Source organism: Argentina silus (assembly GCF_951799395.1).
Source record: "Argentina silus genome assembly, chromosome: 2".
NCBI lineage: Eukaryota > Metazoa > Chordata > Actinopteri > Argentiniformes > Argentinidae > Argentina > Argentina silus.
Window position 1 is genome coordinate 10,292,268 of NC_139656.1, and position 15,228 is coordinate 10,307,495.

Genomic DNA, 15,228 nt, shown 5'->3' on the forward strand with positions numbered 1-15,228 from the left:
AACCGCTTCTCTCTTGGAGACATGGCGGCACCGCGCCGCCGGAGGACTTTGATATCCCATGATGCTGCACTCAACATAGCCTTCAATGTATTCGCGAGCGTCAATTAGCGCAAGAGGAGCGCATATTCTGGGGGAAAATTGACAGTAAAGCCTAAAATACTAAAACAAACCATACTTTTGGCTTGCAGTATAACACCGTTAATTTAGGGGTAGGGTTAGGCTTGAACATGATTGGGAAATACTGTATTGTATTTACAAAAAGTATACTTTATTTGTCATGTCCTTAAATGTGTATTTCAGTGTACTTACAAATATTTTACTTTAGTGTCATCTCCTGCAGTTTACTGTGTAAAGTGTCCTGCATTACTGGTATTTAAAAGCTTCCTAATACTTCGTAAACCCAGACTATTTGTAAATTATTTTTAATTTCTGACTGTATGTAAATGTAGTTTACCTTATAGACGGTACGGAACGTTAGGTAACCTGGCTTCAACCCCAATGCAGTTGTTCCTCTAATGGGATCAATTAATTGATCAAATAGAAACTCTGTTTTGACAAGTAGATAATATTGGTAATCTTGGGCCATGAGTAAACCGTTTAGGCTATATACTGTATATTGTGAAGTCCAAATCAAAACAACTGAAATGTAATTTTTCTAGAATATAATGTTAATATAATTTGAGTATATTTCATGTCATTTACATATAACCCAGGATTCTTTTTCTTTCTTATTTTTTAGTTTACAATACCACTTACACTTTGGTTATTTATTGGATTTTGAGATTCGATTATGTATTAACAGTGCCACCCTTCAGTTATGTGTGTTTAGTTGAAACCATAACATAAACGATAAAGGCCAAGATAGGGTATACTAGTCAGGGTATACTAGTCAGGGTATACTAGTCAGGGTATACTAGTCAGGGTATACTAGTCAGGGTATACTAGTCAGGGTATACTAGTCAGATATAATTACAAATCAGAAGCCCGCTGGCCTACTTATATATGTCATTTAGCTGATGCTTTTATTAAAAGCGACTTACATTGCAGTGAGTGTATACATATTTCAGTATATATGGTTCCAGCTGGAATTGGACCCCCAGCCTAAGCATTGTTAGTGCCATGCTCTACCAACTGAACCACAGAGGACCATTTGCTTGGCAATTGACCTGCTACAAGAGTTGAACTTGGTATCATGCCAGGTGTCTTGAGAAAATGGCTGGAAAAGTGAAGGTTAAATACTGTATTGAGAATAAAACATTTACACATGTACTTAAATTCATGCTAATTGAAGTGTCCTTGTGGTATACATTGGCCATGCCAGTGACACATTATTAGACTTCTATTATACTTCATACTATTTCAGAATATCTTTGAATGTGATTATGATTACATTATATGTGTTGAAAGGACATTTAAAATAATGTAGTTTAAGTAATGTAATAAGTTGGGTCATTTTAACATTTTATACTTAGTTGACTTGAAGTATTTTCACACTACTTTAATACTTTAATATAGGCCTACTTTAGCACATCTTAAGCAGTTCCAAAATAGTATACTTAAGTACACATTAAACTCATGGCTTTGGGTCAAAGTAAGAGGTGTTTAGACACTTCTGAAGTATGGCAGACAAAACCAAGCAACCCTGATGTTTCTCTCTCTGCCAGTTTGTGGAATGTCTACACAGGAACCAGCCATGCCAGCCAGGAATTGGGCCTCAGAGCTGCACAGGAATTTCTCTGCCTTGCCAAGAGTTATTATTTCAGTGATTCAGCATTATTTGACTGATGACATAGGCCTTCTAGTATGCTGATTTTTATATTGAAAATGCAGCTTATACTTATGTCAGGGTTGACACAGCTATGTGTTATATTCCCAAACATAAACAGTTAATCTGACCTTTGATACCATATCAGAAAACGGTTATTTGCTTAGAGCTTACCTCACAGCAAAACAGAATAAACCTTTTCTTGGAAGGGCCAGTGTGGGCTACCTATGGTTGTCTGAACATGTTGTAAGGAAAAGAAACATCATCATCAGTTGAATTCATATGAGGCTAGATTGTTAGGACTGATATCTGTCTATAATTCAGAATAAATGTATCATTTGACATGGTACTGTATGATTTGTTGTTTTCTGTGACTGAACTGTTAAAGTGGCAAATTAAATGAATGATATGTAGGGATTGATTCTTGAAGAATATAGCTTCTAAACATATTGTTTTACTCCATTGTTTGTAAACAGTGTAATTGTTAAAAACATGGTATAGCTTAAAAACAAAAAAAGTTGGGGGGTGACTGTGTCATTGTTGTTTGAATCCTAGATTGCCCCTTTAAACACTGTAGAAAAAATGTTTTGTCCATCAATGGCCCAAAGAGTTGTATTGTTTTTTTTGTTTTACCAAAAAACATGTATAAGATCGATATCAATGCAGAGGCAACATTGATGCAAACTGCATTATACTTTCATGTTTGTTGCAGCACTTCAACATATGGCCACCAGATGTCAGTCTCAACCTTATTCCTGTTCCATCCCTTGTTCCACCCCCACCCCCCTTTCTTCTCTTTTACCAAACTGTTGTTAATCTAGCATTATAAAACTACCTGGACTTGTAGGAGCCTTGATATGCCAAGACAGTGGCATATGGTATTACACTTAGTATTATATTTTTTAATATGGGTTGACTCACATTTGTCATACACTGTCATAATGGCAAGAGCATTTGAATGATGTTTATGTGACAGTGGGATAAGTTGAAATTTATTTTGCCTCTCTCTGTAGCTCTCTTTATCTCAGTTAGGTTAACTGAGGGTCAGCTGTCCTATTACAGGTTGTTGGGGGCAGGTGCAGGTGTGAAGCTTATCTCCATTAAATCTGGGGTCAGGGGTCATCCCTTATATCAGTTGGCTCGTGCCGCTTTGGTACTGAGATGGCATGAAAGACATGATGGGGATGATGCTGTCTGTGGGACGGCTGATGCTGTCTCTCTGCATGGAAGCCTGTTGTTCTGTAACACACACACACACACACACACACACACACACACACACACACACACACACACACACACACACACACACACACACACACACACACACACAGCCCTCCGCTTCCCATTCTGGTACTTTCGGAGAACAAAGCCACCCCAATTGGCCAGGCTCTCACTCATTAGCCGTAATCAGCTCTGTGCAGATGGTGCTGGGCTAACCGCTAGGCTAATTGCTTTAACCTGGCTCTGCTTGGATTAGCATTCTGCTGCCAGGCCCCCAGCCAGCACACCCAGGAGGGGCCGGGGCAATAACTAAACCTAATCTGGGTGGAGGGGGCTGGGGCTCATGAGGCGGGTTAAGAAGGCCAACACCATCGGAGCTCTGGGTCACCCTATTTCGATGATTTACGCCCTCTCTCACCAACTGTTTCTGATTTCCCATTGTTTATCAACGATTCAGGTCAGAGAAAAGTACAGAATCTGTAATTAAATTATATTTTTGGGATTTCAATAATATTTAGCAATTATGGCACACATGCAGGATACCACCCTGTAGAGGACCAACAGGTACCAACATATTGGAGCAGAAATCTAGCTAGTTCAATAATGTGATCATTGTCTCCCTTTTTTTTTTTAACCCAGTTTCATGAGGGAGGGTGAATGTGTGGAGTTTGTAGTCTACAGCAAAGCAAGTTCCCGTGGTCAGTCTCTTTGCCCTGCTTCACCCAGCTGTGGCAATGGTACTTACATTAACCCCCTGCCCTCATTCCCCCCCTCCCAACACCATCTGCTACAGAGCACAGGACCCCCCACCCTATCACACCCATAACCCACCCAACCCCCCAGCCCCAAGCCACCCCCCTCTCAGTTTTGATGGGACCCCATTTCAATACCCACAACCCCCACTGTCCCCCTTTTCTTTGTTTTCAGCCCTCAAAGATACTGGATGTATTACATGGTGTGGGGTGACATGGGTTTCTTAAAGTTTATTGCATGTTCAAATTCAGAGCAATTTTACAGTTAAGTGTTATGTTGCCCATTCAAGGATCAAACTTGCATCCATGGTATTTTCTGAGCAATCTAGGCCTTCTTTTTTTCAATTGAAACCATGTTCTGGCTATATTTTGCTAAAATAGGTGTCGCGTACTTCAGCCAATAGGTTGTCTGGTTGGGGAAATGGACTTATACTTGGAAGTATCTAAAAGGCGACAAGGACTTTAGGCTTACAGTAATATTTACAAGTACAATCATTCATCAAATCATGCATGAAATAATAACATAAATTGATTATGACAACACAAATGATATTGTGATATGGCCTGGGACAAAGATATATTCGATGCTTGGCCAATTAAACTTGTCATTTGCAGGTGCATGTAACAGCCAAACCTCCCCTCCCACATAGATGGCATTGAAACACTGACAAGCTTGTCATTCTGCCAGCTGGATACCTCACATCACTGTGTGGTGTGTGTGTGTGTGTGTGTGTGTGTATGTGTGTGTGTGGGGGGGGGGGAGCAGATGGCCTAAGTGCCTCCTGAGCAGATCAGATTAGTAGTAGGCCAGGGCTGGAGCCTGTGAGTCCTTCCTAATTAGACGTGTTTATGTCCTGTGGATCGATTGTCAGAAAGTGGGCTGGCCAGTGCTAGAGCCAAGTCTCTGATGAGAAGGAAATCCAAGATACAGGTGGATCCATTAATGGGACAAGCAATGATAATCATAGAAGACGTTGAGCCGTAATAACAATTTCACAGTACAGTAATATTTGAGTAGAGAAGAGACACTCGCTGTGGTCCAGTGGTGACAGGTTTCGTGGCTGTTGTGTTAGTGTTGCACTGATAACACGTCCTTGTGGCTTGCTACGGTATAACAGCAATCCAGTTTGGTTTATAATTGTTGGCATACTGCTACTACTACAACTATGATTGACAAGTAGTAGTAGTGAAACTAGCAAGGGAGTGAAAGTGATTGAAAGTGCAGCCGTTATTTAGTTTGGAAATGTTCACGGAAACATGAACATGGAAATGAGCCAGCCAGCGGAGACACTCGCATCGGCTAAGTTTCGAACAAATCCCCTCATTCCCCAAACAAAACTCTGTAATGCTGTAATGTCAAAGAGGACGTTTACTAGGAAAAATCATCAGAATACATGTTACAAACGTATATATGCTCACGAAGGCTTCTGTTGCTTAGGTCTGTTTCCACCACTGAGAAATGTTTGCAGCTTTCAGGCAGTAGGTTGCCAAAGAGCCACACACACGCAAGTCGTAGGTTACACGCCCACAGCAAGTTGTAGACGCCCAGAAACGTCCCGAACATTTTGGAAAAGCAAATTCAGGCAGAAGGACAGGGTCTTATAGGTGTACATCACAGACTGCCAATGCATCATACTGTAAGTAATGATTCAGCATGCTTATTTAGTGAAACTTTCAAGAGGAAAAAGCTACATATATTGCACCTTTAATTTTCAATTACTTTTCAATATATTATTATAAAAATAAAAAATAGTATCTAGGTATACTGTATGTTACAATAGTCAGCAACTCAATTGTGTGTGTTCTTTACATTCTAATGTAAACTGAAAATAAAAAGCTTTGGAATTTGGAATTGTACTGAGGTTTCCTGAGTTGATGGAATGATTTCTCCCCAACCCTCCTATACATATTATTATTAAGTTAGCCGCATAAGGAGTTCCCGGACGTTTGTCCAGTGCATCACCAGAGGTGAAACCAAGATGCAGAAATAAACTCCATATTTACAAAGGAGATATTCTCTGAAATCATATCGCCTACACCGGTCCAGTCAAGTTTAACACTCTGTATTCGCATTGAAGCCTCATACTTCAGTGAAGCGAGAGACAATACTCTCTTCTCTGAGACACTACCCCCCACCCCAACACTAATGACATATACCTCAGCAACTGCTAACACACTGGCCTTCTCTGTTCCTTATTAACTTAGTGAAATAGTACTTTGTGGATGCACTGTTCTATCTCACGTGCCAGTCGTATGTGAGTCATGGTTACAGTATTGAACAATGAGCACCTTTCATGGCTCTCTCTCCAACCCCAGAGCTTCTACCTTTGCTCTCTCAGTCACTGCAGGCACACACACACACACACACACACACACACACACACACACACACACACACACACACACACACACACACACAGATTGATTCAGCCACTGCTTCCATCTCAATCTGTATAATCTGAAACCAATGCAGAGATTACAACATCTAATCCAGGGGGGAAAACACAGCGCTAAATCACTGTGATGGGTTTGGCTTTTCCATTTGAGTGCCAGAGGGAGAGGGGGGGGCATACCATACACATTACTTTCACATTTTAACTGCAGCTATATTTAGATGTTTTCTGATTTATTTACACAACAAACCGTTCACCAGGAGAAAGACAAATCAATATAAATCAGGGGAATTTACTTCCTTATAGTTACCTTTTTGTTCATCAACTGTGCTTCATTTGAATGTTTATTACTCTCTTTTAATCTCATATGAGATGAGATGTGCCTAATTTTGCCATCTGATCAGTGTAGAGTGAATTTAGTCAGGTTGAATTGTAACATGCTTGAATTGACTTGATGGCATGTGTTTGTTAATTCACAACAGGCCTTTGTATAGGAACCACTCCTGGGCCAGCCGAGAGATGGTGGTTAAAGGCTGTATTGAGAGAGGGGCTGTCCATGACTGTAGGGCTTGTGTTTGTATGACTGCTTTGCCTTGAACTTTACTATGTGTAATTTATTTGCTGTGGTGTATGGAGCACACTGTGTGTGTGTGTGTCTTTATGTGTGTTATACATGTTTGAGTGGCTGGGAGGGAAAGCTGCATGAGGCTGTTATTTTTAGCAGCTGTGGGTTTCGCTGTTGGGGGGCTTTGACCAACGTCACATATTTGAGAGTGTTCCAGCACTTACCGCTTTCTCTGCCATCCTGAACCACAGTGTATGCCCACCCTGACCTACCACCTAACCCCATCCTCCCATAATACCTCATCCAGTGTCCTGCCTCAACCACACACACACACACACACACACACACACACACACACACACACACACACACACACACACACACACACACACTCTACTGTACTGTACTGTACTGAATTAAAGGCATATCCCCTGCTCCCATCCCCCAAACAAATCCCTTTCATACATATGTTCACTCGTTCCCAAAAAGCCAACTCCACGCCCATTCGGCCTGCAGACTAAATAGCACATGTGGTCCAGGACCAAAGAAAATAGACTAGCAGCTGCAGAGGAAACAGTGCTTTCACTGCTTATGAAGGACTCTCATAGAGAACCATGTGAAAGGCCCCGGCACTGTGCATTCATTGTGTATGACTCTTTGTGTATTTGTGTGTGTTTGAGATTGAATTAGGAATTGAATGGCTGCATATGGGTCAAGTAACAAGATCAAATACACTGGTAAGTTATACAGTGTTGCTGATAGAGTCAAATTGTTTTCAGTTCTATTAAAAACTGTACAAAAAATTGTGTGATGTACATGATAGGTCTTTTGTTGGGAGTCCCGTCCTAACACACAATCAACTGTAATGAATCTAGTTGGGGGATGGCAACCCACAATTTTACAGTGGCGAGGTGCCATGATGCTCTGTACCAACCAGGGAACACTAATGCCAACCATTCACACCGTTGCCCCTGGAACCCAGTTGCTAGGAGACCCTGTCCCACCATCTGCTGCGGCAGAGATAGAGCGGGAGACCCAGACACAATGGAGAGCCTGGTGATGATAACCAGCTGAGATTAATACCTTTTCAGGACATCCACATTTCAAATAGTCAAACCCCAATCTAATCATACACATGATGTAACAGTCTAACAGTCAGAGGTAGTGACAATTACTTTTGTCCATGCTGTTATCATAGCAACTATCAGTGAATTCATAAGTATCAACCATGCCTGATTGCCAGATTGTTTTAACTTTAGCCAACTCCTTTATTGTCCTCCTACCAACCAACTACAACACAGTTGCCTTGAGTAGAAACAAACTGGCAACCAGGCTAACATAACACTTTGACCTCCACTTCAAATCGATCAAATGAGAATCTTTATTGAGTCCCCATATATTGCCATCCATACTTCCTTCCTTTACAAAAAGACACTAAAATGTTAACATTTTCAAATAGTAAAAAAGTAGGAAATCTAACTGTCCCGCGAGGGGGCCCCAAGACAGACAGCAGAGCATACACTAAAATAATCATCAATTGAATAAATGAATAAATAAATAAAACATTGAATATGGCTATTTACATCGTGAAATACAGTTTATAATAATATAATGCTTATGTTCATAGTGAATATACAGGTATTAACATTGTAATTATCTGAACCAAACAATGCATTATTTCACAGAGAAAGGCCAACCTCCAACATTGGCATTCGGCCAATCACAATCCTTAATTCTGTAAATTCCTCATACAAGCAATCTCAGTTGATACATTGTTTGGTCAACTCATTGTTGATGGGAGAGTCTTTGGTTGTTGTGCTGGGACATTTGAAACCCTGGTTGGGTACTTCCACAGTCAGTCACATTATGTGGCTTTCAATTGGTTCTCATGTTCCAGACTTGAGAAAATCAATTTTAACTGTTTCTAATTATCAGATTTTGTAAAAAAGAAAAAAGAAAAAAGAAAAATGGATAAACAAAACAAACAAGCAAGGAGGCAGTGGAGGAGAGTATTGGGCAACAACATAACTTCATAGCTTGAGAGATAGGCTGTCTGTTCACAAGCACCAATTTAGAGTAGCAACACCGGTCCACTGATCCCCATGTAGGATGGATACATCAGTGTAGTCATTTGTTTGACTGCACTGGCTATCCAGTTCAATAAGTGAATCTGTGAAGCAACTGCTTTGAGCTAAAAAAACCTGTGGAAGTTGCCTTAAGGCACAGATCTAGGATCAGCTTTCCCTCCCCAAGTCCGCAAAGTTAAACATTAACAGGACAAACTAAAGACCTTAGATCAATTTCTAGGGGCAACCTAATACCTAATGAAGTATCACCACTTAATGAAAATATGCTAAAATGCTAACTGTTTCTCTCTCTCTTTACCCAGGTGAAATGTTTACCTCTCACATTCTGCTATTGTTCCTTGCACACACCGACGTTACTGGAAAACATTCAAGGAGGGTCATAATAATAGCATACTCAGAAAGGCAAAAGGACAACACAACGTGAGTGACCTCATTTGTAAGATTGCTACCATTGGTAGAAGTGGAGAGGGGGGAACCACAAAAGCTGCTACCTTTCAACATGGGTGTGGGGGGATTGTCCCCAAACAAGACCCACTTATTTAATAAATACATTTAATAACTTAAACACATGCTCAAATAAATAAAAAAAAAATCTAAGAACAGCAAATATGTTTCTTTCGGATGAAAGTCAAGCAGTTTGATTTCAGATCAGTCTCAGTTTCATTTCTCAAATAATAAGGTGCTGATTTGATTGAAGGGAGTTTTGGACGAGGGGGGGGGGGGGGGGGGGCGGTTCCAAGCAGGGTGGTTGAGAGATTGTGGTAAGAACCAATTTGATGTGCAGAAGTGAGACTGGCTGGGGTGTTGGGACTGGGGTCCAGCCTTTTCTGTCCAGTGCCATGGTCATTGGCTTCCACCCTGGCTGTCCATTCCAGGACAAGCGTCAACATGCTGAGTGAATATGAATGCTTCTCTGTGCCACAGTGTGAGTGTGTGTGAGTGTGTGTGTGTGTGTGTGTGTGTGCGCGTACATGAATGTGTGTAAGCAGCATATCTACAGTATACAGTAGTCTGGAGGTGATCTAGTTTCTCTCAGACATGCAATGTCTCTTTCATTCTGAATCTCTCTCTCTCTCACACGCACGCACCTGTATTTGTGTGCATGGGGGGTAAAGAAGCTGTATATCAGGTGGATGGGGCCATATGTATGAGCAAACAGTAAACCTTGTACGTGAGTCCAACATAGAGTCACACGCCCTACTGCTAAGCCATGCCTCCACCATTCTGGGCCCACCCACTCAGTCCCAGCCATTATCCTTGATCATGTGGGCCAGCTCGATGATGAACTTCCCCTCCTTATACTTCTGACTGCTCTCAAACGCATGCTCCTGAGAGAGAGAGAGAGAGAGAGAGAGAGAGAGAGAGAGAGTCAGTCACAGACACCAGCGAATGGATACAACTAGAGCATTTTCATGAATGTAGACAGTGTGCTCTGACGTTTCCATCTGGGGTCAAATGTAATCTTCCTTTTTTGTTGTTTTATTCTTAATCCTAAATGCACTGTGTGTGAGTGTGTGTGCGAATTTGTGTTTGTGTCTGTATAAGTGTACTAGGTCAGCAGCACCTTTGGCAGTGTGACAATGCGACAGGAGCATCAGGCCTTGTGGAGGGATATTAATAACTCCTCCCAGATGGCAGTGCTATAAAACACTATGAGGCCGCGTGCCACCAGTGTCTCTCTCCTGACCTCCACACACACACACACACACACACACACACACACACACACACACACACACACACACAATACTTACATATGTGCATAAAATACCCACTATGTTGATTAGCCCACATAGTTAACCCACAAACGGAGCCAGGAACAACAGTAATGTAGAGCAGTCCATCATCATGTGTTTGAATGTGTGTATGTTAATTATGTCTGTGTGTGTGCTCTAACTGTTTCATTTAGTTTTTAGTGCCTACAGTGAGTCATTTCTGGGACTTCATACCTTTATTCTGGAGGGTATTTTTCAATACAAGCATATTCATAGATGATGGTATGCCAACATTTTGAACACTACACATCACCTGGATGTCAAATGTTTTCTGAGCCCCTATCTCCAAGATACCAACTTCTTCTGACACCTCAACTTAAGATCCTGTTATGCCTCCACTGAAAATCAGCTTGAATAAAGTATGTTGGTGCACTCATCTTCAGTTACTCACATATTTCCAGCCCAACGTGGTTTTACAGTTTTCACAGTAGATGTCAGCCACGGCGTGTAGTCCTGTCAACAACACCCTCTCTTCTGCTGGCCCACATCCGACGTTCACCCTGAGGGAGGAAGAGAGAGGAGAGAAAGGTGGAGAAAAGAAAGAATGAGAGACAGAATTGGAGGGGTTGTTAAAAAGGTGTTGGAAGGAAGAAAGGAGTGGATAGGAGTAGGCAGACATTGAGAAGACAACCTTATTGCTAGTCTACATATATTATCTTGCTAGATACACTACCAAAAACATTGAGAGACTGTAGCTGCAGCGTTTTAGCTAATCACTACAATTGGATGAAAGTCATAGCCAGTTTCACTGTATCAGATGATCAATGGATCTATGCTGCACAACCAACCTGATGACCACACAAAAAACGATATCTTTGTCTGTGTCAAAGGACTAATACTAGTCTATGAGGATTGTCAGGTTGCTTACACTGAGTTGAATAGGTACGCTCTGCCTTGACTTCCTTGGAAGGACTGAAAGAGAGAGAGAGAGCGAGAAAGGCATTAGAAACATCATCCACATACAGTACCCTGCGTAAGTAATGGGACAGTTAAGCATGTTTTCTTCTTTTGGCTCTACACTCCAAAAGTTTGGATTTTAAATCATCATTACAACAACTGAAGATGGCTGCAGTACAGGCCTGGCAGAGCATCACCAGAGAAGATACCCAGCGTCTGGTGGGGTCAATGGGTCGTAAACTTCAGGCAGTTATTGCATGCAAAGGATTGTCCACTAAATACTAAACATGAGTGTTTAATTTGGACATTTGATAAATCTGTCCAATTACTTTGGGGTACCCTGAAATAGGGAGACTATACACAAAACGTGGTGTAATTTATGAATGGTGAAACCAATATGCACACAAATACCATCAAATAAAAGCTGAAAATCTCTACTTTACCCTCATAGTAATTCCAATGTTTGATTTCAAATCCAAACTCTTGGAGTGTAGAGCCAACAGAAGCTTCACTGTCCCATTACTTACGCAGGGCACTGTATACTTGCATCACGGAGTGGTCAACGTGGCAAAGGTGAGTATAGAGCTCATTTCTTTTTTTCTTTCTTTTGTTTTTACCAGTACCAAACATCGATATTCGCCTGAGGGCAAACATGTGACATGGCTAATGTTACTAAACAAAATAAACCTACAATCCATTTCCTATTCACATAGTTATTATCTTTGATCCTCTTTGTACCATATCTAAATCTTATCTTTCAAATCATAGAGAGAACATTTTTCATTTTTCAATGAGTTCCGATGAAGCACATTGAGTTCCCAAGGTCGGTCCTACCATATGGCCATTGAGTAGAAGACCCCAAAGCGAGAGACATTCTAATTGGCTGCCTCCCCCGAGGGCAGTGTGATAGCTACCACCAGGACCCACTCATAAGCATGAGCACAGAACAGCCCGTGCACAGGGCAACTGCCACATCACAGCCATATGATATAGTTACATGATATCTATGCTGTCAACACTGTGTAACTGTACGTGGAGGGGTGCAGGGATAGAATAGGAATGGTTCAGTGAGCAGTTGGGCCATAGAGGTCTTGAGCTACTTCAGAGATAGCTGTTATGTTTTTCAGCAGACTGGTGCTGTCACTTGCTTTGAGACTGTTTTAGATCTGTTCAGATTGGCCAGTGCTCAATATCTACATATACAGGTGCAGTGCAATATTCAGTCTTCCCTCAGCAGTCTGAGGCTTTTCTCTTATTCTGCTAGTATACCTTTCTCTGCTTGAACAACAGACATTTTCTCATGTTACTACATTACAGTATCAAGACTTTTGTTTTTTGGTCAGACTTTTTGTCTTATAATAATAGTCAAGTATTCAATTGTTGTCCTTATTCTGGTACAGTATTATGTTGGCACAGTAAAAGTACCCAGATTTGGTACCCAGGAAGTGGCAGATGGCTGTGACTCTGGGCGTTGGAGAAACGGCTGTGTTCCACACCAGGCACTGAGCACGAGCCAATCTGGACGGGGCCAGAGCGCAGACAAAGGAAGTGGGTTTACATCCTAACGGGACCCAGTGGTGTTCTTAACACCTGCAGGGCCGAATGTCTCCATGAGGAGGATTCTGAGAATCCTGATAGGGGTACAGATGTGAGTACTTCAGTGAAGTACACTGCTACATTGAATCCTATATAATATGGACCCCATAGGGCCTCCATGGGTTAACTGGCACAGACATAAACTGTATGTTTTCAGTAGTGTCTTAACACATGATCTCAGTGTACTCTCAATTAAACACACACACACAACACACACACTCATGCACGCACACACATGCATGCACACACAACACAACACAACATGACTGAAGGACATGACTGACTTGACATAGATTACCTATTGTGTCCTCCCAACTTACACTTTAGATAACATTCATTTCAACTTAAGAGTGCTACTAAACAAATAGCTCCTGTACTTGCTTATCTATTCTGGCAACGTAGCCATCTTTGTCATTTCTAACATCAGGGACCACCATGGTGACCTCACTGAATAGCCATCTGTGATTGGTTAGTTACCTTGGAGATGAGCTCATCATGATTGGCCAAGTGCGCTCGGCAATGGATGCAGCTGTAGGTGCGGTGGCAGTTGGGAAGGTAGGCCTGGAAGGTCTTGGAGCGTGTCATGGTGGCGGTTGATGGGGCAGATCGGGTGGTCGCTGGGGCGACGGCGGCGGTGTTGGTGTTGCTGGGCGGGGTGGGGGGGCGGTGCAGGAAGGGGCTGCCAGCCCAGGACGGCTCGCAGGGGAAGCACCGCAGCACACAGGTGAGGGCCGTGGTGGGGCGTGGGGAGGGAGGCACACACCTGGGACACATACAGTACGCATACACATACAGTATGATGTTTATCGTATAGGAGTGCTTTGAGAGTAGGCCTTTTCTTTTACAATATAAACAGTTGTACAGCTACCATACCTTTAAGAAAGCCAGCGAAAAACCAAACCATGCAGTTTTGCAAAAGAGAAGTTCTCTTGTCTGGCTGATTAAAACGTATTAAATTCCCACAGAGTATCAACCGACACAGAAAGCACCTTCATTAACTCAATCTTTACATAGTTGTACAAGAAGTTCTGTCCTTAGCACACGCACGCACGCACGCACGCACGCACGCACGCACGCACGCACGCACGCACGCAGGGTGAATGCTTGAAAGAAAGATTCCACAGGGACACCACTGACAGACTTACTACAACTACACCTGCTATGACACACACACACTCACTTAACTCACATATGCACGCCCGCACGCCCGCACGCACGCACGTCTCTGGACTGAAACAGCTGTAATATATGGAAAACATGTGTACAAAGTTGTCTTTGTAAGTTGCTTAGAAGTTTCCTTTTTTGGTAATAATCAAGTCACAACGCCAACATAACACAGCGAGAGACATAAGCATGCTGTAACATATGGCAAGAAGATATGACAGAAACGTGTGACTAACTACCATAACACTATGTTCTTGTGTCTTGAATGTTCAGAGGTTTTTCACTTTTATTTTAGTGTTTCATGCATCGCAGATTCTTCATTGTTGGCATACATTTGATCTGCTGTTATGTTCTATCATAAACTGTAATAACATATATTATGTCAATCCATGCAATGACATAGTACAGAATTGGGAAACGTAATGACAACGTTGACATAATAATCTGAGAAACATCAGCATCCAATTATACAGTGTCCAATAATGTGACAAGAGCCAGCAGTTAATTGAATGGAGGGAAATGCTGAGCTAATCAAACTTACAGTATGTCAAAGAGATTAGCAATGTGTGTGCGTGGACCACAACACACACTGACACACACAGACGATTAGGAAGATAGGATCTTAGAGGGCTGTGACATCAGCACCACAAAGTCTAAAGCCGCAAAGCCAGTTGTCGAGAGAGAACAGCAGAATAGTTACGTTACTGCACTACATCCAGTTATCACATTGAACACCTCAGTGAACAAACATTTCTCAAGGACATGTGTTACGAACCCAACGTGATAAAGAATGAGTGTCAGCTTCATACCAAAATAACATTCCATATTCCATTTACAAATATTTATGTATGTATAGATCTTCCCTTCACTAGGTCTATTTTGCATTTGTTGATAGGTCTTGTTAGTAAGACAATAACAAGTAAAAGCAGACACTGACTGGCTCTCAGATTCTTATCAAAAACGTAATCTTGATTTTGACGTTTTCATACAGTGAGGGTCTACCTCATTCA

The 15,228-nt window shown here is 41.8% G+C and overlaps 1 protein-coding gene across 1 annotated transcript; it reads right to left on the bottom strand.

Moving 5' to 3' along the window:
* Nucleotides 1-8,062: 8,062 nt before the first annotated feature.
* ypel2a (yippee-like 2a) lies at nt 8,063-13,727 on the bottom strand. The gene is made up of 4 exons (XM_083697004.1): nt 13,532-13,727; nt 11,430-11,473; nt 10,953-11,061; nt 8,063-10,114 (listed from the first exon to the last, which is right to left on the bottom strand). The coding sequence occupies exons 1-4, from the start codon at nt 13,637-13,639 to the stop codon at nt 10,025-10,027; spliced, it is 351 nt and encodes a 116-aa protein (XP_083553130.1). The 5' UTR covers nt 13,640-13,727; the 3' UTR covers nt 8,063-10,024.
* Between the last annotated feature and the right edge of the window lie 1,501 nt (nt 13,728-15,228).